Source organism: Hermetia illucens, chromosome 2, assembly GCF_905115235.1.
Source record: "Hermetia illucens chromosome 2, iHerIll2.2.curated.20191125, whole genome shotgun sequence".
Classification (NCBI taxonomy): Eukaryota; Metazoa; Arthropoda; class Insecta; order Diptera; family Stratiomyidae; genus Hermetia; species Hermetia illucens.
In genome coordinates this window covers 9044334-9070172 of record NC_051850.1, presented here as the reverse complement: position 1 = coordinate 9070172, position 25839 = coordinate 9044334, and the positions used below count along the sequence as shown (strand labels likewise).

The window sequence follows — 25839 nt, the reverse complement described above, 5'->3', positions numbered from 1 at the left end:
GTAGATCGCCTAACTCCGAGGAAAGACTATACTCAAATTGAATTCTCTGGTCCGAGATGATTAGGGCTGGTACACCAAAGCGCGGGATCCATTCTCGACAGAGAGCCTCGGCACGTGATTGTGCCGTAATGTCACTTAGAGGTATTGCTTCAAGCCACCGCGTAAACTTGTCGATGATTGTGAAGCAATACTTGTATTCGTGCGAATCTCGCAAAGGGCCAATGATGTCGAGGAAGACAGTACCGAAGCGCTTGGTCGACCGAGTGAATACGCCTACTTCCTTTTTTACGTGCTTACTTATTCTGCACTTCTGGCGCGCGATGCACTCTCTGGTCCAAGTTTACGTTTCTGTTCATGGGAGACCAGAAATATTTTTCAGTTACCAACCGGTTTGTCGTCCTGATGCGTGGGTGTGCAAGATAGTGTTCCGCATGAAAAACTTCCCTGCGAAAATCGGCTGAAACAAATGGCCCAAGTCCCTTGTCTGAAGTCTCGCAGAGTAAGTAGGAGTTTGACCCGAAGATAAGAAACTCTTTGAACTTGTATTTGGAGTCATCTTGGATGTCAAAAGTAAATTGGCTGATGAAGGTCAGTTGGCGAGGGGAGGCTTTCTCGGGCTTTTGATTAACCGCGAAAATAAGGCGCTTGTGATCCATGAACGGCCAGGTTTGGCTTACCCGTTAGTGAAGAGCGGCGCATACCGCTGACGATGACACACACGGCTAGGAGTGCATCTGTAATAGTGCAGCATCAACAAGCTGTTGTTCCACAGTAGCTATCCCAAAACCTAAAAGAAGTCGGCTAAATTGACCAAGAATGTCTGCCCGCAAATACTGAAGCCTATTTCCGATTTCTTTTAGATTTTGGGATAGCTCTTCCCTCTAGGTTGTCTCTGGTCACTAATGTTGGTCGTCTGACCATCGAGAAGCGGACAGATCAACACAAAAGGCGCCCAGTGCGGGGCTCGACTAGCTCAGTGGGTAGAGAATGAGACTGTCAATCTCAGGGTCATGGGTTTAGAGACAATCTAGAGGGAAGAGTTAACCCAAAACCGAGAAGAAATCGGCTAAATTGACCGTGAAAGTCTGCCTGCAAATACTAAAGCTCCATCGAAGAGCTCAGAGGACCCCGCACATTCCTGAACCTGGCTGGAGCGGCAGGCGGGCAGATCATTACACCTAATTGTAAAGGACAACAGCACATACCTTCGTGTCATAGAGCGGAACGAACGGCAATGCACTCATGAGAAGACGTTTCGTGACAACCCCCTTGGCAAACTGAGTCATGGCCATGGCAGATTGATTATTTGCTTCTAAGTAGGAGTGGAAGTTTTCAGCCTTACCTTGACAGTGTGTTCTGCAATGGACTGGTGGGCGACGCCGATCAAATCTTTTTTTCTTGTGAAAGGTGGAATGAGATTCGCCAGCAATTATATGCAGATGCATGAGACCTCCTTCCGGACAACATTGTCGCCTTCCGTTATGTTCGGGACCTTCTTTTTGAGAAGAAGGTTAAGCTCAAATGGTGGAAGGACCGAATTGCAAGGGAATCGTTGAATTAGCAATTTCCTTCCTCTTCTCCACTCCTATTCGTGAAAGAAGAAGAAGATTCCTTGAATTGAAGGCCCCCTAAGGTAGAGAAAAGGGGGTGTCAACCCGAAGTAATATGCCGAATAGTTCTAAGCTAGTTTTCTCATGACGAGGAGACGATTAGTTGGTAGGCCAACGAGGTGCCGATGGAGGAGCCCGACATACCGTGCGTAAACGTTTTCACCGACCCAACCCACAAAAAAGTTTTTCGACTACACTCTCGACCCCTTCCCCACGAAATGCGTGCTTTCTTCAACAAGCAGGCCTAAAGCTGATAATAGGTTGGCATTAACAGCATTCCCAAGGAACCTTCTTGTGCTTTCGGGATGGGTGCGGAAAGAGACCCGGGTATAGAAGAAGGAGGCATCTTCAATGGTAAAGCATTATGCACCAATAGGTGAAGGCGGCAATGCGGTCTAAAAGATGACGTTGGGATCATTATGGGTGATCTAAATGCCAGGATGAGTTCGCTTGGGCATGGGTTTAAAAAACAAGGTCCGGTTCGACAAATACATACCACTAAATAAACTGTAGCCAAAAAAAGGAAGAATGTTGAAGGTTTTGCGGTCCTTTGCAGCGTCTACCACCTGATTATTTGCGGCATGCTTTCCGAGCAGAGAGCCAACCAATTTGAATAACCATACAATGGTCAGTTGTAGATCTAGGAGTTGTCTTTCAGATGTGCCTCATAAGACAAGCGTTGACAGATCTACTTGCAAGGGTAGAGAGCTTAAATCCTCCAATCTCAAAACGGGTTGCGTTTGTGATCCAACTGTCATCCGATAGTGGTAGAACTACCATTTTGATATTTCGGAGTACCAAACAACCATCAAAAGTACTCCTTTCTCTGGGGCATGTTAAGTTGTTATTCACATGTATAGGGGAAGGGAAGGAGCTTGTACGTATTCGCGTGTGCTTCGATGGCTCAGCTAAGGACATTGATGGAATCAAGGGAAAGCAAATCTAATGGCCTAACTTTCCGAAGTACCCTTATTATGCTAGCTCCGATGGGGAGAAGGTCATTGCAAGTGTCAACACTCTCAAAATATATAATATAAAACTTATTTACTCCTTGTCCTGGTGTTGTTGGTGATGTTGTTGGTTTTGGTGAAGTAGGAGTAACACAGCCACATTGGTACGTTGTCACATCGAAAGAACATCTGTTATTGCAGGATTGCAAACGAAGTACACCATTATCGCAAAGGTAGTATGCTGAGGGCTGAGCCAGATCAGGGATTTTTTCTCCATTGCCATATTGTCCGCACTGGAAGTAGAAAGGAAGCAATTAGAAGTCAAGTCCTTCTTTTAGTTGTGTTCATTATTCCAGGTGATGCAAGCATCTTCACTGAAGACGCACGGGCATACCAGACTAATACTAGCATAAAGTATCCTTAACTTACTGAACAACTGCATTTTTCTGCTGGTTCTGGTTGACAAGATCCTGTTGAGCCTGACAAACACACACCTCGTGAACTATCGAAGTATTGTCCTGATAAGCACTGTTGTCGGTAGGCTCTTCCTTTGGCACATACGAAAAATTTCGTGCAGTCATTCTCATCAGCATACCATTGTCCTTGGTTCGATCTGCAATCAATATTAAAGGATGCCGCTCGTCCTTGTATTTTAACAGTTGTGTGATTTTCGTGACAATATGCATTCTCAAAACATTCCGATGTTATTGAATCGAACAATGTTCCTGGGCGGCAATAATCTTCTCGACAACGTCCATTTTCACAGGTGAAATATGATCGGCAGGATGTGGCGTAGTTGGGAAACATAGATACCTCGTTAGTATCAATTGGATGATCTCCTGGGGCAGTTGACAGTGGTGAGGATTTTTTGATGTGGGATGCCTGAAAAAAGGGTAATCGGGAATGCTAGAGTTTGGTGAGTGCTATTTTTCGTATGGTTAGGCAGGTAGACTTGTCAGTTATCTAGTCCTTAAGGTCCTTAGGACCTTTAGCATGTAATTTTCGAAAAGACCTCTCAAAAAATTACCTCGCATGAATGGTCAATATCTTCAACACATTTGGCTTCTTTTTCTTCAAATTTATATCCTATCGGGCAGGAGTTAATTTGAGAGCGGCCGAAACTACATCGGACGAAGGATGAGCAGTCCTCCGGGTGCTTTTGGATACTCTTGGTCCCTAGCTGGCAGTTCTAGGAAGATAGAAATGTTAAATTGTTTAACTGGTTTTATTGGTAATGTATCCGCGGAGGTTCCGCTATACTTAGAGTGTTTCTTACAATTATTTCACTTCTATCCTGAGTCAGTTTACATTTCTTAACATTTTCCGCATAATCGCATATTCCTAACTTTGGGTTATATAGGAGAGGATCTGCACAATATTCCTCAATTAGTTCATTATCACGGCAAACGAAATATGAGGCACAATCTGAAATTGGGTTTGGTCCAACAATGTATCCGTCAGGATGCTGTTGACAATCGACATCGTTTAAATCATTAAGCGTTGAAACATCTCGTGGTTGACGCTTTCCCTTTTTCTGAACTTTGTCACCACATGTCACCTTCTGTGGCCAATCACATAATTGGGTTTCTTCATTGAACACTTTCGATCCTTGACAGTATGAACGGGTTAGGCTACCATCGACACAATGGAAGTAGGATTTGCAGCTGTCACTGGTGTCCGCTTGGTAGAAAAATGAGTTTCCAGCGGAAGTTTGGCAATCCTGAAAGTTGTTGGGGCCAATTTATTTATAGGATGACTTAGGTTATGGCGTACGATTTATACTTACAAAGTTCATGGAGCTACGTTCTGATATTCCTGGTGGGAGCTTGCATTTAACTAAATGCTCATCTATGCATTTTTGGCTCATTACGTCGAACCGTGTTTCAGGAACACAACGCCCAGTTCGTGGTATGCCATTGTTACAATAATAGAATGATCGGCAATCGTCCTCGTAATCCGGCTGATAGGCGTCGTCCGGAAGTCCGTTGCAATTCTGGAAGGTAGAAAATTTAAATTGACGGGCTCAATAGAGAAGAATATCTGTAATGACAGTAAGTCCTGATCGAAAGCCTTGAAAGAAAAAATGCCGCAGAAAGCTATGTCAAAGTCAGAGAAAAACTTTATGTTCTCACTGGAGACACTGTCGTTGTTGAGGCACTACAGCCAATTTCAGGTCATGGTCTTCAGGGCGTCTTCCAATTTTGAAATGCGACCATTAGTGCGCTGTCTTCGTCAACCGAATCTGCTCAGCGCTTTCGGGGTTTTTTTACCTAGAATATATCGACTAGTTTTTCGGTTTGTTTGTATTAGGGTTCATGTTTCGGTTCCGTAGCATACCACAGGTCTTATAGTTTCGTATACCCGGAGCTTTCCTTTCCTGTGTATGCAGCTGAATTTTAAATTCGGGAGGACCTAGTAAAAGGCTCTATTTGCGAGCTGAAGCCACTGCAGTCCTTACGAATTCATGTTAAACCTTTTAATAGTTGACCCTACCTTATCATATTCCCGATAACCTTTGTTACCTAATCCGAACAGTTATTCCATTTCCTATAAGCACCAGAATTGGTTCAATCTTCAAACCAAGTTCAACCTGTTGCAGCCCTTTGGCAGCGGCCTGTCTCCACTCCATGCAAAGGCAAAAATGTAGTGCTGTATCCTTTGATATACAAAGCACATATGGTAATGCTGATCTAAGGGTTTTGAGTTCAATACAAAGGAATTTTGGTGCTTCTGATGATATAATTTTGCGAATCACTGAGCGGCTGACGCACAAGACACTCATGAGACGTCACTATACTCCCATACGACAATATACATCTCCCTCCCTGAGATATTAGTGGCTTGTACGGGAGATAAAAAGACAGCTTGCACTTCTTTGCTAAAAATACACCAATATTAGGTCCAACGAATAGTTGGTAGTTTTTTTTGGGTTTTCTAACCTTTGACCATCCTTTCGAAACGTCAATTTATCGAACTTCTGCCAATCGAGGACTAATTTCAACTTGTTAAGGATTTAAAGCAGACATCCACCCACTGAGCACTATGCGTTCTAGTGCGAGGAGGCAATCTCGAATTGCCCTAGTACAAAGGAGTCTGAACTAGAATACCCAAAAAAACTTGAAGATGCACGTTTGAAAATGAAATACAACGAAAGGCTAATTGGGAGGCTATAAGCAATCATCACATCGCTGGATGCAGCCATCAATAGATTATCCCGAATGTCATCCCTCAATCATTAGCATTCAACCTTTGTCGAGGCTCCATTTAGGGTGAGTGGCAACAAGCTCCTGTGAAACTTGTAGTGACGAAAACTGTAAAACCAAATGCTATAAACCAGCGGTGACGGTAACAAAGAAAAAATCGCGCAACCAACAACACCAGCACCCCCGAAGCGACCAAAGCCAGGAACGAATAAAACATCCAAAAGGCGGTAAGTCCAACCGCGCACTTTGGTCACCTCATTGTCAAAAAGCAGCATGGTTTTGTGAAACATAGATAGCTTCATACCTTCTGGTCTTTACCAACTTTGCTGCATGCTTTAATTCACGACAGGAGATACATGGTATTTATACCGATTTCTACAAAGCCTTTGATACTATTGACCATAACATTCTCCTCTCTAAACTTTAATTACTAGACTTCCCTCCCTCAGTCATCTCCTGGCTTTCCTCCTATCTCTCATACCGTTCCTGCAAAGTTTCTTTTCGTGGTTACTCATCTCGTTCCTTCTCTCCTTCCTCTAGTATTCCCCAAGGCCCTGTAATTGGCCCACTACTCTTCCTGTTTTTTATCAATGACCTCGCCTCCATCCTCACCTGCCTGTATTTGCTTTACCCAGACGACCTTAAATTGTTTGCCTCTGTTTCGAAATCGTGCAGACCGAGTCTTTTGGGATAACAGACTTAATGATCTTCACCGACTTCATAGAATCGGTCGCAGGGTGTTCTCGGAAAATCTGATTGCGGAACTGGTTCCACCTCTCAGAAAAATGAGCCAGCATTTTCAGCACTAAACAGCAACGATATATAGAACCAGTTGGTATGGAGTTGTTATCAGATGCTGCTGAAACTTGGCCCACTGAACGAAGCATTCCTGATGTCGATGCCAACGCACTCAAATTTTGCTGATAACGAGGAAGCTGACAGACTAGCTCACCGAGGTTCTCTATCCACAATTAGTGGGCCGGAATTAGCAATTGGCCTTCGGCTATCTACTGTCAAGTCTATTCTGAAGGGAGAAATGGCAAGGATTCACACAACTGAATGGTGAAATTTTAACTTCTGTTGGCAGACCTTTATGGAGGAACCCGGGGCCGCTAGTGTGGCCTTTTTATTATCCCTTAAGAAGTGGGACATGAAAATTCTAGTAGGGCTGTCCTTTAAACTAGTCCTTAGGCAAAATTGGAGTGGTGATCTCAGGCATATACAGCCGATCTGAGGAGGAGGAAGAGACGGCCTTGTACTTCATATGCAGCTGCCCAGCCTCCTCAGACCTCAGGGGCAGATATTTCGGTAAGGTTTACTTCAACGGAGAGTCTGCGCATTCTCTGTCTCTATTTGCGAAAGCCTGTGAACGCCGTAGGTGAGAGATCGATGAATAGGCGATCTCGGGGGACAGTACAATGGGCATAACAAAGGTCTGAGTGCTTGGAGCTGCGGCTGTCCCCACTAACCTAAACTGCTCAAAACTACATTGGCGTCAGGACTGGCAAAGAGGTATCTGACAAAGGAAAATGTAAAGGTAAGGGTATTGCGTAAGATTCGGAGTCACAAGATAGTTGCCCCGAATCAGCATAGAAGCCCGCGAATTCGATGAAATTGAAAAAACGCTAGGTGGAACTACAGATGTTATGAATGTGAGACCAAAGGGGTTCGACGCCAATAGGGCCTCAACACTAGCCAAATGTTCTTTTCAGGACTTAGATATTAGTGATTTTACTGAAGGTCAGAATGGTCATCGTATCGGACGGGGTTTCCTATGATTTTCAGTGATGAACCAGGAGGGTAGGTACGCAGCGAACTGGGAGAGGAAGCGACGTAACAAAGAACCCGAGGTTCATTAGTAACAAAATTAGAGAACTTATTTTATGGACAAGCGACATACGCGTGCTTGCCTCTTCCCTAGCTAGTTTGCGAAGTTTACGTTGGTCTGTCCCACGAAGGAGGGGGGAGGGGGGCTGGTTACACAACATTCCTTGATCCGATCGCGGCTCCAGCGTTGTGAATTGTTTGTCTCCTCATGTGCGGCTCAGCTGTCTTACCATTCCTCAAACTTTTAGTAGTAACTTGGCCTAAATTATTGTCATCCCGAGGTTGGCTAGATTCCGATTTATGACGCGTCTTAGTGTAAATCCCAAATGTGCCACTTTGAAAATATGTGGTTTTCGTTAATAAGGTAGAGTCGACCGAGGTATTCAAGATCTCGACCCATCATCCCGAATTGGTTAGAAAAGAGGCAAACAAAGGCGTGGCAATGAATGAAACAGGAACTGAATGGTCAAAATTCACTCTTTGTTTTCGGTTTATTTTATGGGTTTCTGCATTTGGGAGTGATACTGAAATTAGCAAATGACGTAAATAAAAGGTACCACTGGAGCTTGGAGAAGCGGCCAATCCTGTGAACCTGCATCCTTAGGTATGCTTCAGAACAGGCTATACCAAAGATATCACCATGTTAAGTCGATCATTACAAAGCAATCCTTATGTAAGTGCAATGGCACTCGGGCACCTTCAGTAATAAAGAGGCGGATCGAATGGGTCGTCAAGGTTGTATCTCTACAGTGGAGGGACTCAGTTTTGGAATGTTTGTCATGGTTCTTCTGAAAAGAGACGCTACAACTATTCCGGCGTTCAAAGTAGTAATTTAAACCTTAAATGAGTAAAGAAACGTACTGCGGTGTGATGCTTCTAGAGGAACATCCTGCTGTTCCTCATTAAGAAGAATATCAAGATCCCGGTATGGTAACTGGCCAGTTTCCTCAGACTGAAGATAAAGTTTCCTTAATATCGTAGTATCCTTTTCAATGAAGAACCTTCATTCTTTTTGTCATTAGTAGGTGTCGTTTGATTCGCGGTGCTAGAGGTGCCCTTATGAGTATTTGGATCTATAGCTTCGCCATCCTTTTCTCCCGGTATTCAGGGTAAATTACCAGAAATGAGCGGCCTGAGCAGGGAAACATTGTTAGTACGAATGTTTCCAAATTCAAAACATTTAATGCTGAAGTCGCAGTAGACACAGTCATCAAGGGTTCACTGCCTTCTTCTTGAAAAGTGATTAAAGGACTCTACTTGACAATGTAGAATGATCATCGAAGAATTCACGTTTCTTCTAGGATCGCGGACACCTTACCTGAAATCCGGGCGCTGTGCCTTTCGGACTTGGATAAGCGAAGTCATGCGGCCAGTTGGTAAAGCCCTACTTTGCAATCGGAGCAAAGAGCATAAAGCTAAGGTGTTCAAATATTGAAGAGATAGAAACCCCCATTGTAGTGAGAGGGAGTGTAGCACCGTGGGAAGTAATAGCGGGTAAAAAGGAGAGACACAAAGGAAATCGAAGTCGGAACAGAAGATGGACGCACTCGCCAATCAGACAGAAACGAAAGTTATTCCGCTGAGAAGGGTGGATCTTATCCGAAAGATAAGGGCAAACGGAGAAAGGCTACTCGAGAAGTGTGGGGTGGTCTTATGGAATATGAAGCCTTCTACCATCTGTCGTGAAAAATGTCCATAGATGGTGGTGGATGGATGGTCTGATGAGTTGCCTCTGCCCTGGACGAAACTGCATCTTGTCCAAGCATGAGGGTTCCGTGGATCATTAAGTGGATGGCAAACTTAGGAATCCCGCGATTCTTAAACAAAATGTTAATTTAGCTTCGGCCGGTTCACATAGCGGTTTTGTCTCCATTACAATTCATACACATGTCGTCTTTTTGAATTAATATAAGGGAACAAATGCCAACCTGTAACCAGGGTAGAGGTGAGGCAACGTTTGATGAGTTGCCTCTGTCCTGAATGAAACCGCAAGTCATATGTCCATGGATGTCAAAAATAGCATATTCGACTTGTCGGAACTCCTTGACTATATCACTGCAGTTTCAACCCGTCGGACCTATGGCACATAGCCCGAGTTTGCCAAGGGCGAAACAGAAATACTTTGTGTTGCAAGTGACCCCTGGCACAAAGCTTCAAAGTCTTCAAAGAAGAGTTGTAAAAAGTGATGGACAGCTGAAATGCAAGTCTACAAAGGCACCACCTCGGACTTCGGCTGATTGCGCAGTGCGCAAGAAACTAAAATGAGGTTTCCCTTTGATTTGTTGAACGAAAAAGGAATTCAGTCACGAAGTCAACAGGGAAAAAAGCATGTTGCTGGCAGAAGCTATTTAGTGACAGTATCACCAAAACAATATGGTCTTAGAACAAGGCGACTCACAATTGACCGGATTGAGGTACTGGTCCAAGCGGTGAGATTGGCTGAAGCACAGTTAACACTATCAGCGAGTGATGTTCTTTACGAGGTGGGACAATCTGCTCAAGGTTTGGGAATTTTTTTTCCAAATCCATGTCACTTTTTTTGGATATGGGGAGACTATTTGACAGACCGCACTAGACTCTACTTAACCTGCGAAGGCCAAAGTAGAATGAGGATTATATCAGGAGCGTTTCGGGCATCTATTCTTATTCAGTACCTTTTGGAATGCCCCATACGATAGTCTGCTATGACTTCTAATGCCTGATGAATCGCATCTGGTGGGATTCGCGGATGATGATGCGGCACTGGTTGCCGCACGAATGGTCGAAAAAGTTCAGCTCACTTTAGGAACGTGGTGGGTGACTGAGCATGGATTCTCGGCACTGGTTGCTTGACAAATGGTGGAGCAAGCTAAGCGCATACTAGGAATTATGATGTGGTGAATCAAGAGGTGGATAACTGAGCATGGATTCTTCTTATTTCTGGAGCAAATGAAAGTGGTTGTTCGTATCAAGGCGAAGGTTCTCAAAGTTGTCCTTCTTAAAGTCGTTGAAATAAGGTCTTTGTCAAAGCTGGCGGTGAAATGCCTAACCAGGGTGAGCCTCTTCTTTCTGGACCACAGGGTACGTGCTGTTACGCTGAATAGGCCTGGCTTGTTGGAATGTGTCAAACGAGCCAGTGACCTGGGCGGTCACCTCCTCTAGATAGGAATTTCTCACTTTGTGCGTACATGCATTTCACCTCCTTGTATTCAAACCAACATTGTAAGGTCAGCTTTGAAATTGAAGAAGGGGCGTAATGTAACCTATCGATAAGACATGCTGTCCTGCCAATTTAATGCTAAGGACGAAATGTTTCAGAATCTCGTATCAACGCCTTGGTTTTTGTGTGCCGTTCGGGTTCATCCGGTTGTGTTGTGTGTGTGTGTGCGTATGGTGGGGGAGAAGCTACAGCTTCTAAGCACTCAGGCCGTGTTGGTCATTGTACTTGGCTCCCCCGTCTAACGGAATATTCTGGATTCGTTAACGTATCGCAGGATTTCCGGGAGTGGATGTGATGCTACCCATCGCAATTGGAGAACATCGGCACCATCGGCAGATCTGATGCCTGATGCGTCCATAGGCGGGGCATTCACATAGGAAATGCTCCGTGGATTCCGCTTCCTCATTACCGGACGGACACGTATCATCTTCGGTAATACCTATTCTGAACATATACCCAGCTAGTGAATTATGGCCTGTCAGAATGCCCACAATACACCTGCAAGTCCTCCTGCTTTTCGACAGGATAAACTTTGCGGTACGTATGCTCGGTTCTGGCAGGAAAAGTTTGGTGTGTCGAGCAGCATTTAAGCTCTGCCACCTGTCGTTATGGGGAACTTGTTCCCAGTTTTTGAAAACAGATTTAGCCAATGCTACTGATACTCCAATTGTTGGCTCCGGTCCTGGCATAGGGGAGATTGACCCCTCTTTCGCTAAAGCGTCCGAGATTCCATTTCCCTCTATGCCACAGTGACCAGGTACCCAGAGTAGTTCCACCGTATTGAATCCAGACATAGAGTTCAAACGGTTTCTGCATTCCTGAACGATTTTCGAGGTGATCAAAGGACTGCTCAATGCCCTCAATGCAGCTTGACTGTCACTGCAGATTGCAATGCGCGTGCCCTTCAACCGCTTGTCAATCCCCAGTTTGCCACCCTTAGGATCGCATAAACTTCGGCTTGAAAAACCGTTGCATATTGTCCCAAAGGAAAAGTCCACTTCTCGTTTTTATTCGAGAGGTAGAATGCGGCTCCAGAACCCTCTTCTGTTTCCCGTATATCCCGCCACGCATTCCTCTGGGTTTTCCCAGTCCTCTCTACCCTTCAGGGTAACTTCATATCTTCTACCAAACAGATGTATGGGGACACGAGAATCGGAGAATCTCGATACCCAAATTGGAGGATATTTTCACAAGAAAAAAGGGGAAAAGGTGGAGCTCAATAAAGGGGGCTGTATTGCTTCATTATAACCAGAAAAGCTTGAAGTAAGTTTGAAAATTTCGATGTCTATTCTGCCTAAAAAGGCATAATCCATTTGATAATGCGGTAATCAGCTCCAACGGAAACATATTTATTCGTCCTTTCGGAAAGTCTGAAAGGGAGATCCTTTTGCCAACCAGATTTTCTGAAAGTTACCTTACAACTACGAAATAATTGAGGATTATCTTGTTTCCAGCTGAATTTTATTTTCATGTTACAAATTCAGTATTTCGGGAACCATTTGTTCTTTTTTTTCAGAAGATTTTGGACTGAAGATGGCCATGAATGGTTCCCGAAATACAGTATTTGCGACAAGAAAATCCAATTCATCTAAAAACTGGACAATCTTTTATCAGTTTTATTTGAAGAGATTGTATTATCTATTCTTGGTTTTCCAGAGTTTTCTGCTTTTCAAAGTCTAAAATAAGGCACAAGTTGAAAATGCTCGTTGAAAATGAGGTCCTGTTCATATCCTTTATCTAAATTCTTGGGAATGAATCTGAATTGAGTTCCTACAACTGCTCTAATTTTCCTATTTTTAATGTTTTCCACATACCATCACACTATCCACTGGCTTCATGGTATTCGGTGCACAATATCCTTTGGGCCAATCACAAATTTTCAACACAGGATCAAACTCTAACGTCGGAGGACATGATTTTTCAATAAGTTTGAAGTTCTGATCGCACTTATAAAACTTCCGACAATCTTCCGGATGTACCAGGATAATCACATTATGATCCCAATGAGGGCGGTAGCATCGAACATCGTAGGACACAACCGAGCGGAATGCAAGGACTACCGCGAACAATAAAAGTATTAACTTGGAACTGTTCGAGTTTTTAACTGAATTATCCATTTTGTATGCTTCACTCCAGAATCAATTACTTCACAAATTATTTTCAAATCCACTGGGCATGGTCAGATGCAGTCATCAAAGTCGATGTTTCCCTGGAAGCGAAGTACCAGACGCGCTACCGTTGTTCAGGGGTTGTGGTATCACCAGTAAACTTAACTGTCTTAAAATTAGGTGCGAACTGGTTCCCTGGGCGTTGCCTATTGTTGCTTTTATATGTCAATTAGTAAATTGGTAATTTCTTAAATGTTATCTGCTTTGCTGAATCACTATGCGCCATCTTACATAGATAGTTCGGGGAGTGATAAAATGTGGGATCAGATCTGTGGACAACAATTTGCACTGCTTGAAAGCTATTGCGGCTAATTGCTACACCGATTAGAGTGTTCCTGTAATTTTCCATTTTTCTATTTTACCCTTTCAAACACATGTTTTTTGAAAAGATACATTTGTCAACTTGGTCATTTCCGTTTGCCCGGACTATTTTTTTTTCCAATATATTTTTGAAAGCAAACTTATATTAAGTGCGTGCACCAAAATGACTCGCAAATGTGGTTTCCAAGAAAAATGGCGGCAGCCTAGTATCAGAGAATCTACTTTGGTCGTATCTAACAATCTTTAATGGGCTAAAAAATTCAGAATAAAGTTCAAACGATACTTGCGACCCGGAAGGAACATTGCGATTATGGATGCATTTGGCATCCCACTTGAATGGAGTCATTCACCGTGTCTTTGCATGTGACCTAGTTCTGGTTTGGACAATGTGAATTATTTTTTCACCACTTTTCTTCCTCTTGTGCCTTTAGGTGACGCCGAATGTTATCGTCAGAGACTACTGCACTGTTGATGCCAATTGGTATGTCTCCTATGACGTATGTTAGGGTTTTGCTGATTTATGCCAAGCGAAGCGGACGCTATTCCTATATGGATTCCCAATATCCCTTTTTCCCTAAAGAAATAGATCAAAGTCCTATAAAAGGCTTCAGCACTCAGAGCCTATTGCCTCAAATAGTACCTAGAGGCACTGGAAAAGGTAGACTATCAAGTGCGGTTCGGAGTCATCTAAAGGTAAAAGTGTTCCGCTCTGCAAAACCGGACAACGACCTGCATCCAATCGACGCCGCAAACGAGCCTTTGGAGGAGATGAGGGTTGACGGTCCGAGGGGGATTGACGAACTCTCCACGCAAGCAGATAATGATGAGAGTAACCCAGCACTTGATGTGCGCCTCGACTAATCTGTTTGTCTTTCTCCTCACACGTCAACATCACACTAATATCGGAGCCTTGGGTCGGAGGCGACCGAACAATCAAAGGGCTCTAAAGCAAATATTTTAATTTATTCCACAGCGCAGGAGACGTTGATCAAGACAGATACATGCCCTAGTCCTTGCGAAGAAGAGTCTGCATGCTTTTCTTTTCTATTCGTGGTCAAACAGGAGCAGGTGGGGGTAGAGAACATGCATATTTTCTCGGGTTACATGGTTCATGATCGGTCAGCTCCGCCACAAGAATTACAACATTGGACAACACCATAGCAATAAAGAAAGCCACCCTGTTGATAGGCTGCAACGCCAATGCAAGGCACACGCTTTGAGGGAGCTCGGAAATTAACGCGAGAGGTGGGTCACCTTTTGATTTTATTATTACTTTAAACCTATCGGTGTGTAATATGGGCTGTACACCAACCTTCCATTGTCCCAACTCGGAGAATTGTGACGGTTGGAGAAGGCCTTGCTAAGTGCAGCCAGAAGGCACTACCACCGTGGTGGAATGAAGATTTCTCCAGCCTCAGGAAGCTGATCAGGGAAATCTTCAACATCTGCTAGAGGCATAAATATTGGCAGCCATGCAAGGACTGCCTGAAGAGGGACAAGTCGGCCATCAAGAACGCCAAAAGCGGTCAGACCAGTAACCATCTCTTCTATATTCGGGTCTATTATCATCGGAGTTGACATGGTGTCAAACAGGAAGCAGTTAAATGATTAGAAAAACATTCTAGACAACACCAAAGAAACCACTTCCTAGCAAAGACGGAAAAAACTCCTTTGTTGAACCCCTTGTCAAGCCAGTGGAGTTGTTAGAGAAGATGATAGATGACTTCGAGACTTGCTGTTTTATCTTCGCCAGAAGAGATCAAATCAAATGATTGCATGAAATAATGAAAGATGAATAGACAGACCCACGCACATCATGATGAATGGGCTGAAGAACAGACTGCCAAAAGTAGGAAATTTAATTCGAAAACAGGGCTATCTACCACAACTTCAGAGGTAGCCAAGACCTCCTGCGGGCTTTCCATTAGAAAGGAGGCTTGGACAGTCGCTAGTGACAAACTTCCGCAAAGCTGATCCTTTTGGGGGAAGTTTGTAGGGTCTCATCATTGACACGATATTTGATTTATACCATCCATGGCTGTACTCCGTTAAGACACTTCCGCTCCTTTTCTGAGTATATAGAGACCCACTCCTTTAGGCTCAACGTGTAACAATACAATTCACTGCATATGCGTGGTTCAAACTTCCCACCCGTCCATAAAATTTTATGTCTATAGGTGTAATCGCTTCTGAGACAAAAGACAGACAGACCTCGAAAGCACCAGCGAATTCGTCACCTTGAGTGCATTTTTCAAAGTCTTCTTGAGGCCGGGTTCAATCTAAACGTTGAAAAATGAAAATTCCTGCAGAAGCAAGTCAAATTTCTCGGTCACATGATCACCACTGGCGGACTTCAACCAGACCCAGACAAGGTTGGAGCGGTCAAAGACTTTCCCTGCCAACTACGGAGAAGGATCAGTGAAGATTTTTGGGCATGTTAAACTTCTATCGTCGTTTCCTGCTGATCCGCAACGTTTAGTTGTCTGGTCCCAAAGCAAAAGACTTCCGCGAAGTTGCTTGGTCTACTGAGGCCGTCCAGACGTTTGAAACTGTCAAACAACAGCTTGTTGATGCTACACTACTGCATTTCCTCTTTCCCGGCATCTGACGATGCCTCAGACACACCGATAGGCGCCGCTCTTTACCAAAGGATGAACCAAACCTGGCAACCATTGAGTTTCTTTTCGAAACAACTCAACGCTGTGTCAGAAATCTCAGAGATAACAGTCCCCGAGACGGTCGCTTAAACGGCAATAACAGAGACATAAAACACGGCACAGGGCTCGACAGCTTGAGAACAAACCTCATATACAGGTTCATGGAGTTTCCTATCTTCTGCTCAAACTTCTACTTACTCTGCGAGACCTCAGACAAGGGGCTTAGGCCATTTAATCCGGATAATCTGAATACTGTGCTTTGGTATACCAGCCGCCATCACGGAGTTAGGCAAGCTCCTGGGTGTCAAACGTCACGGGACCGCTGCATACTATTTGCAGTCCAATGGGATGCTGGAACGTTGGTATCAGACACGAAAGGCCGTCCTAATGGCTCGTGACTATCTGTCGTGGTCGCAGTTCTGGCCTTTCGTTCTCCTCTGCCTTCGCAGTTCATCGAAATGAGTTTACGACCAGCTCATTGGGTATGGTGTACGGGGAGAATCTGCGACTCTCTGTCGATTCTGTTCTGGATACCAGAAAAGGGTTAAGTGAGTCCAGCATGCTGTGTCTGTGGCGAGGTTTCAAAACTACGTCCGGCTCCATCTTCCTAACGTACGCCCTCGGAGGGCGATACCCCAGGGACGCTCCTCGGAGGCCGCTGCACCTACCATATTATGGCCCCTTTAAAGTTCTAGAGCAGGGGGCTGCGCGACAACCGGAAGAGGTCAAGAAAGCGCGGTCACGAACGCTGAACGTATAGAACCAAGAAGACCTAGCTAATGTAAGCAAACATCACTTCGTAATGTAATACCTGGGGCTGATTCCGCGGAGCAGGGGAAGTTAGGGGAGGTCTGAATTTTCATAAACGATAGATCTGGGTGGACTTGAAGATGATGGTACCTTTCGTTTTTACGTCGTTATCAGCATCATTCGAAGCCCAAGTTAAAAAGGATGCATGATAGAGAGTCGACTTGTCTTAGACTGTGGTTCATGGTGCAACATCTTGAGGGGGAGGGACCTTGAAGGTTTTATCCAGTTTCGTAGTTAGGGTACGGAATCCCCCAATATGGTAAGCAGTTTTCTAATGGCTATATTATCATAGTGGGCTTTAAAGTCGATGAAGAGCTGGTGCAATGCCATATTTCAACAGAAAATCTGATCAGTTGCTGATTTGCCTGTAGTACAACTTCTTTGTTGGGAGCCATTGCCAAGGATATAGAGAAACAATGGCAGATCGATTCGGGGTACCTTTTCGGCCTTTTCTTCCTCCTACGAAATTGATCTCCATCAGTGGAGGAACAGGATGGCGGACGTTATCTCAATATTTTAGCAGGGGTTTAAATCTTGCTGTAGAGGTATCCAACGCGTTGAGAGACTCCAGGAGAATCTATCGGAGAAAGTTTCGTCAAGTTGACAACAAAGAGGTCTTCGGGGTCTTAATTGGTAAAGACATTCAAAGCTGTGTCCCGTGCCTGGCAACATATCACACTGCCATCATGGTAGAATGAAGACTTGTCAAACCTCAGCAAGCTGAACAAAGAGGTCTTCAACACCTGCAGCTTGGTCATTAAGGCTACCATGAAGCGGTTCTGGCTAGCACTATCGAGTCTGCGAGGTTCAGTAGGGTTCTAGCCAAGGAACATAGGACCTTACTGTTTTTGAAAAAGTCGGAAGTTCCCTGGACAGAACTTTTTGATGAGGCTCTGGAGCTACCAGTCCACACGCACTCCTTGCTAGCGATGAGGGCTGTCAGTCAGAGTTTTAGAGGGTATGCTATGCTACAACAGCTTTTCCCCATATAAATTTCCGAGCGCAGAAGATATAAACGTTAGTCATGTTCCAGAAAGAGCTGGAAAGGGTTGTGCTGCGACTTGCAGAGATTTACGGGAGATTTATTTCGTTGGGATATGTACCGCATTTCTGGCATGGTCATGACTCTACTCCCTTCTAACTGCAAGATTTCGCTCCAGGTTAAGGAGCATCATAATTGTTCAATGCTACGCATCAACAGAGACCTGGGGATGTCCTGGGGGTTTAACGTGGATACCTGCCGTGAAGGCATAATCCCACGGTCCTCTTCGGACACCGATTGATTTTAGGACCACAATCAGAGTCCCGCCATGCAATCACAGCGGTCCTGGTTTACACTGAGTGCAGGCTCAGCATTTATACCAGTGGATGCGAGGCCTATCTAACACCTCTGCCGCAACTAAGGAGTACGGCACCCGAGTTGTACAGCGCAACTCCACGCTCCAGCTTCGAGGAGCTCTGCCCGCGATGTAGGCATAACCACAACCACCATGAAGCTCCCACTAGGGGGCCTAGTGCAAATAACGGGGCCGAGAACAGATCCTCCAGGAATTATCCTGGAGCATATGCTCTCAGAGGGCCATCCCGGTTCCCATGGTACCAGATAACCTCCGGTGAGGCTTCGTGGCCGAAGCCACTTCAGATGAGTCCCTTACAGACTCGGGTCTGATCGCCCTCTTCGAGTACGTCGGTCCGGTTTAGTGGAGAAGGATGCTTTCTGCGAGCAACTAATCACGGTTCAGGGGAGGCTTCCTAAAGGTGACATTATGATCGTGATTGACAATTTGAATGCCAAGTTGGGATCTGACAACGTCTTGCTCGGGAATGTGATGGGGAAGCAAGGTCTTTGCGACGTTCGAGCACAGAGCCTGCCATAAGGCACAGCGCCTGCCATAAGGAGAGTTGGATTTCAACTGACCGACAAGCAATCAGATCGACTACTTCGTGATCACCAGTAGATTTTGGAGTTGACCACTGCATGTGCATAACAAGAGAGGGGCTGACATCGGTCTGGAAAGGATTACCATCTGATGGTCGCTTACGTTTGCTTGCGTGATGCATCTGCCACTTCTCGCAGGATTGGGGAGCTGCGACCCCATAAGTTCAACGTCGACCGCTTGTACGACCGAGCTGTCGCTCCACAATAGAAGAGCTATCTTGCTGATTGGGCGGTAGATCAACTGAGTAATACGCCTGAGAATATCGATGAGCATTGCGCCGAAGTCAAAAATGCTCTTTTTTCGGGTGCTGCACAGGTCGCCGGCCACGTCCCAAAGGGGGGTCATAAGATATAGGAGACAGTGGAGTGGTGGATGTGGATCGATGAAAAGGGGGAGGGTTGAAGGCTCTACTAATGGTTGCAAGTGGGGGTCGACGTGACCAGCTGTAACCCGGATACCGGGCGAAATCCTGAGAAATTTACCGCGGTGTACGCCGTAACAAGAGGGAATTTCCTCTTGCACTGGTCAGGGGAGCAGAAGATGGCGCAGATCGCATTGATTTCAGAATTGTATATCGCATCACAAAAGAGCTTGCATGTGGTCGCAAATCTTTCGATGGTCCTTGATAGACGTCAACGGTCCACTTCACTTCAACGATGATGAGCAATTTAACAGGTGGAAAGAACACTTTACCGCGGTTCTTAACCGTATCACATACGGTGAGGTTCCTTCTTTTCTGGATGAAATTGCTAGTCACCGTAACATATGGGTACGGATTGTTCCTCCATGCAAAAGAGAAATCATTTCGGCTATCATTGAACTCAAACGGAATAAAGCCGCTGGGCTTGACGGTCTCCTCGCAGAGTTATTTATCGCTGCACCTGCAGTTATTGCAGATCGGTTGCTTCCACTCGCAGAGAAATCATGGGAATCCAAGACCTTCCCACCGAGTGGAAGAAGGGGATGATCGCTAAGATTCCAAGGAAGGGCACACGTTTTGAGTGTGACAATTGGAGGGTAATCCGGGAGCTCCCTGCCATCGTAAAGATGATAGCTAAAATAATCCTGAAACGGAGCAAATTACATCTTGAGAGCTTGATTGACAGAGAGCAGGTTGATTTCCGCTTCGAATTCTCCTGCATTGGCCACATGGACCCCCCTACGGAACATTTAGGAATTTTCGCTGCACCTACTGTTCATCGATTTTGAGAAAGCTATCTAGAGCGTGAGCAGGTAGTGTCCCTGGAGTGCTTTACGCAGAAGAGGTATTCCAGAGCGACATATGATGACGCGAAATGTCATGTGCTGCGTCTCGAAGGATGTTGAGGTCGAAAGCGGAGTTCAACAGGGTTGCATCCTGTCACTGATATTATTTCTTCTTGTTATCGATGACGTTCTTCATGTTGTCTTGTCCGGAGCACGTGGATAAGTTCAATGGACGATGATATCTTGTTGCACTTTAACTGAGTCATGGACCTTGACCAAAGGGCTCTGGATTTACACAGAGAGACAAGTAGAGTTGGACGGAAGATAAACACCAACAAAACCAAGGTCTTCAGTCTACCGGTTCATCGCACTCTCCCTATCTGTATTGATGGGCAGAGCATTGAATGTGTCGATCCATTTGTATATTTAGGAAGCGGCTTTTTTCACGGAACTAGATGTTGTGTTCTTCCTCTTTTTCTACATGAGAGTGGCACATAGAAAGCAAGCTCTACTATTACTCAAAAGTTGCAAGCTTTCGTCAATACCTGTCTAGGGTTATTATCCGAATACGCTGGTCTGACACTATCTCGAACGAACAACTTGGTCGGAGCACAGATTTGGCAGTCTCATGCGATGTGATCGGAAGACGAAACTGGAAGTGGATAGGTCACACATTAAGGAGAAGCGACAATAGCATTGCGGGCTATGACATGCAGTGTAATCTACTCTTCCAAGATGACCGATGAGTGGGTCGATCCAAGGGCGCCTCGGGAAGTCGTGGGGGAGTTGAGCGGTATTTCAAGTAATCGCGAACGATGGCGCGTAGGTATGGTTGACGCACTATACCTCACCAAGGATAATGGGCAACCATATAAAGCTCGAGAAGAATTAGGCCCTGCTATAATAAGACCCGATCGCGAAAGCTTTTGGGCCAGATGGGTAGAAATTTGTACAGCATTACGGGGGTTTGAACAGGGAACTGGTCTATGCCCTTACAGAATACCATAGAATTCATATTGCCGAAGCTGCGGAGAGGCAGAAAAGACTCTCAGGCACTGGTTTTACGATTGGGGAGCTCTAACTAGAGTCAGGTTGCGGACGCTAGAAAAACGATTTTTTGAGGACCTCAGAGGAACCTATAGTAGTTGAGTGGAAGAGCTGTCATCCCTCGTAAATGTTTCGGGCTAGTTCTGAAGATGTGATCCGGCTGAACTCTGCTTCCCTTCCCCTTCCCATTACGGTTATGGTCTTTGGGCTAAACATAGCATTGAGACGGCACAGCATTGATTAGAATCCTTGCTGCCATGTCATAGTACGAAGTTTTCTAATTTTTATATTGCTGACAACCCTCCCCCACTAGCTCCAATACTTCACTGACTTATGGGACAATGCATTTCCCCCCCCCCCAAACTTGCGGAGTTAGTGTAGATTATTCAACCCACATGACTCGAACCCCTATCACGAAATTATAAGTTGATAAGTTGCGATATCAAAGTTGTTATACATCCGCACATGCACCTGTTTTAAGTTGTGTGTATATCAATGTTAGTATGTTTAATGAGATCTACTTGATTGATAGAAGCCGAATTCGAATCTTTTTTGCTCTCAGCGGAAATGTTGAAGAGTGGTAGCATCTATAACAACCATTCGGTCTTCAAGTTTCTTAGGATTCTATAATTTTCTTGCCACCTCCACAATTTAATCAGATAACAAATCAACAATAATTCAAACAACATTTAATAATCGATCTAAATCAAAAAAATATATGTTTATATTGTTTGAACTCTTCTACGAGTCTGTTCTCACTTCTGTTCTAAACAACAATCTTTTTTGTTAAGATGTCGCATGTTCCCAAAGTGTTTTCCGGAATTCAATGGAGAATGAACCCTGAATTGTTTGAAAAACGAAAAACTGGAATGAAAACAAAAGCATTGACTGAGCGTGGTACCAGCACGTACTTTGGGGTATATGGAGCGCTGAGAAAAGATATTACATTCCTTATGCCTCGTTCACTTACAAGTTCAGATAAGATTGTTGTTTGAGAACATGTAAATCGAATTACTTGATCAATTAATGAGTACAAGAGAAAACAAGTATTTCTGGTGTACATACCTCAATTTGATGATTGCTCGAAGGGTGTGGTATGAGGTGTTGATTGTGGCTTTTGACTAGGGATGCTGTCAGTTGGTTTGAATTCTGTTCACAGCGGAAGTTTAGTAGCAAGGTTAAGGTTTGCCAATCAGATTACAGTTTTAGTGTGGTGAATGCCTATTTTTGTACATAGGTTGAAGTTTCGGTAAAGGTGGTCCCCACTTTCTAATCTGGTTAAAGAATTGCCCTGTTCACCCCCTCCCTAAAAAGCTTTGGCGCCTCAAAGTGAGACTATTTTCATGTTAAAACGTTAGGGTTTAATTTTGAACCCTATACCTGCATGGGGGAGTGATGGTATGAAGAAACAGGAGACCTGCTCTCAAATCCCATTAAAAAAATCGCGGTGGACACCCCTGCTAAAGTGTCAGGGCGCTTCAAGTGGGCGTATTATGATAACATCATGGTAAAATTTGCTTTGCCACCCCCACTCCCAGAGGGGAAGAGAAGAAAAAGGCTACGTACAAGGAAGGAAAACAACCCCTTTCTAATACCATCGAAGATTTATGACGGCCACCTCCCGTTGGAAGATTTTTAGAATAGCTCTCGAGGAAGGTGGTAGAGAAGCGAGGTGCGACCCCTGTGCAACCGTTCTCCTGGAGCATATGCTCTCAGAGGGCCGTCCCGGTTCCCATGGTACCAGATGACCTCCGGTGAGGCTTCGTGGCCGAAGTCACTTCAGATGAGTCCCTTGCAGACTCGGGTCTGATCGCCCTCCTTGATTACGTGGGGAAGGAACTCCCCAACGGGTTAACTGGAATCAGCCCGAGGCGGAGAACCGCAATGGAACCTTTCACCAGCTAACTACCGCTCTGCGTACAATACAACACAAAGGACATTACAAGACAACACTAACACCAAACACACAAGACTGGTGGCTAACCACCGCGGCCACTAGGCCATTCGCCCATCAGCTGCAAGCGAAGCAGTGCCGAGAAGCTCCCTCCTTCGTCGCGCGAGCGAACGCATTAACGCATTTAAGTGTCCCACTGCTAGCAAGGCACTGGCTAACATCGTAGATACCGTTCAATACGTGAACGCCCATGTCGTCTAGATTGCGGATGTCAATGTACGCTGGACAGACACAGAGAACATGTAGCCAGTCCTCCGAGTCAGCCCCATATAAAATAACTCTGACTGGAGGCAAGGTTGCGCTTGAAGAGGAACTCATTCAAGCTACCATGCCCAATTAGGAGGAAGCCCATCTCAAGCCCAAAGTCCACGACGGAACTTCCTCTGGCAGACACATATCTGGCGTACTTATATGTGATCCGACCTTTCCCACATTCATCCCATATAAGTGGCCACTTAGATGTTACACTCTCGTTTAACACCTTTTTGACCGCAAGCGGCCCTATCCCTTCAACCTGGTGAGAACTAACTAAATCTGTTTGCAGCAAAGGTACGCCCCTCCTGATCCTGTAGGCCGTGGCACGCCGGACTACCTCCAGATCAAGAGGAGGAACACCCAACAAGACCTGCATGGCGTCGGTCGAGACCGTACGACATACAGGTAGACACGATGGCAACGCTACTCGCTGACAAGCGTAGAGCAACTGCCTGCCTTGCACCGTGAACGCAAAATCATACGACAAAGAGGACCCATGCGTACAACATGCAAGAAAGAGTCCCACATAAATGGATCTAGCAGCTTTCCTGCTTAGACCCCACTCACACGTCATCACTCGCCTCAACATACACACCAATTTAGTCAACCGTGGTTTGAGCTCGCGCAGGTGCGGAGCCAAGTACATGCGTTTCGCGATCGTGACTCCCAAGTACGTCACTTTCTTCCGGTATTTCAATGGAACTCCATTGAGTTTAACACATGGCGTACGACGCAGGTAGCCTTTCAGCATCATCGCGATGGTTTTTTCCGTTGAGTCCGCGACACCGACTTTTAAAGACCACGAGTTAACGATGCGCATGTACTCAGTACCCTGCTGCTCGACCTCACGTCGAGTGTTCCCCTCAACAAGAATGAGGAGATCATCCGCGTAGGCAACACATTCAGCAACGGTCGAAAGCTCACCCAAAAGTTCATCCATCATCAGATTGTATATAAATGGACCTGCGATAGATCCCTGTGGGCAGCCGCGCTCCACTTTCAACCACACATGCTCATTGACACCTTGGACGAATGCTCTTCTGAAATGGAAGTAGCTCTTCCACAGAGCCAATTCCTGGCAGTCACACTCACAAATTTCAGACAACACAGACGTCCAACTTAGGTAATCAAATGCGCCTTTGAAATCTACAAAGATTCCAAAAACGTATTTGCTAGGACAACGGACAACAAGGTTTTTGACATGCATCAAGGCGTCGTCGGTGGACCTACTAGTACGGAAGCCATACTGCCTGTCAGACGTCAGATGGGATGTTTTCAGCCCCAGCCGCTGGATCATAATCCTCTCCAGGACCTTACCAAGGGCCGAGAGAGGGGATATCGCCCTGTACGACCGAGGATTACTCTTATCCTTCTCCGGCGACTTCAGGAGCACGACCACCCTGGCATTCTTCCAGAATGCTGGGAAATAACCCTCACGAACACAACACTGAAACAAACACTGGATATGAGATGGGATGGCCTGTCAGATGGCTTTGCACATCTTGCCTGTCATCCCATCCTAGCCAGGTGACTTCCGAGACCTATGCCTCGCCATGCTCTCCTCGATCTCTCAACTCGCAAGGGGAGGAATTTCTTCCCCTCCCAGAACGCGACCGTCCGGAGACACCGAAGGCTCGGATCTCGGAAAGAGTTCACCTAGCAGAGCACAAACACTGTCACGCCAAGTCAGCATCGGTTCTCCGTTCCCCATGATGCCAGCTACGTTGTGACTTCGCTTCCCTCTGCAAATCCGGTAGACCCTACCCCAAGGGTCATCGTAGTGCTCACCGACGAATTGCCTCCAGTCGTCTTCCTTCGACTCTATTAGCAACACCTTATACGAAGACACACCTCGCCTATAGGCGAGCATGAGCTGGTCAACATCAACAACAGAATGAACATCACTATCACGACGCGCCTTCTGGAATCTCTTCCTCAGGCGACGGACCTCCCTCCGTTTATTACGAAGGGCATTCGTCCACCACGTGACCTACTTCCGAGCCCTCCGTTCACGATGAGGAGAAATTTAGGAAGACACGAGTCTTCCTAAATTTGTGCAGGTAAAACTAGAAACCTCCATGGCCACTTAGAAGTTGGGCTGAAAACCTCCATTGCCACTTAGAAGTGGGGTAAGGAAGTAATCAATGCCACCATGCATCCGATTTAGCAACGGATTTAAATTGTCGATGAGCTCCGTAGTTCATCTACCTCTTGGCCCATTTTGCCAAAAGAGTTGTCGCACCGTAAGTGGGCGTTAAGCTTCTTCGCGTGCAACCGCTTGTCTTGAATCTTCGCCCCTGCCGTTGGAGATAGCTTCATAGTTCTTAGCAAGGAGGGCAACGGGGATCACTCCCGCGATCAAAATCAAAGCTGGTTCTGAGACAGTGCGATAAGTAGGTCTTACCCGCAAAGTTCTCTGTCTCCGCATTTGGCAGGGCGCTTACGATGCACCTTTTTGTCAAAGGCATCAGCCCATACATCCGCGCCCTACAGCAGAACGGGCTGTATTGCTACCATAAAAATAAGTCTCCTGGTAGATATAGGGCCCCCAACATTCACCATTAGCCGACTCAATGCCGAGACTTCAGCTGCAGCCTTGCCTGAAGAAGCTTAGCTTAGGTTTGAATCGAGCACTAGATCAAGGTATTTAAAAGTTAGTTTTGCCTCTATAGCCAACTCGTCGATCAATATG

General features: G+C 45.5%; 1 protein-coding gene across 1 annotated transcript in view; it reads right to left on the bottom strand.

Moving 5' to 3' along the window:
• LOC119647590 overlaps positions 1-25839 on the bottom strand; it is a 122287-nt gene that overhangs the window by 82354 nt on the left and 14094 nt on the right. The window contains exons 13-18 of the mRNA XM_038048604.1: positions 12604-12926; positions 4347-4553; positions 3837-4280; positions 3588-3749; positions 2990-3442; positions 2659-2853 (exon numbers count right to left, since the gene is read on the bottom strand). Coding sequence (XP_037904532.1) covers positions 2659-2853; positions 2990-3442; positions 3588-3749; positions 3837-4280; positions 4347-4553; positions 12604-12926 — 1784 coding nt within the window. The remainder of the gene's footprint in view (positions 1-2658; positions 2854-2989; positions 3443-3587; positions 3750-3836; positions 4281-4346; positions 4554-12603; positions 12927-25839) is intronic.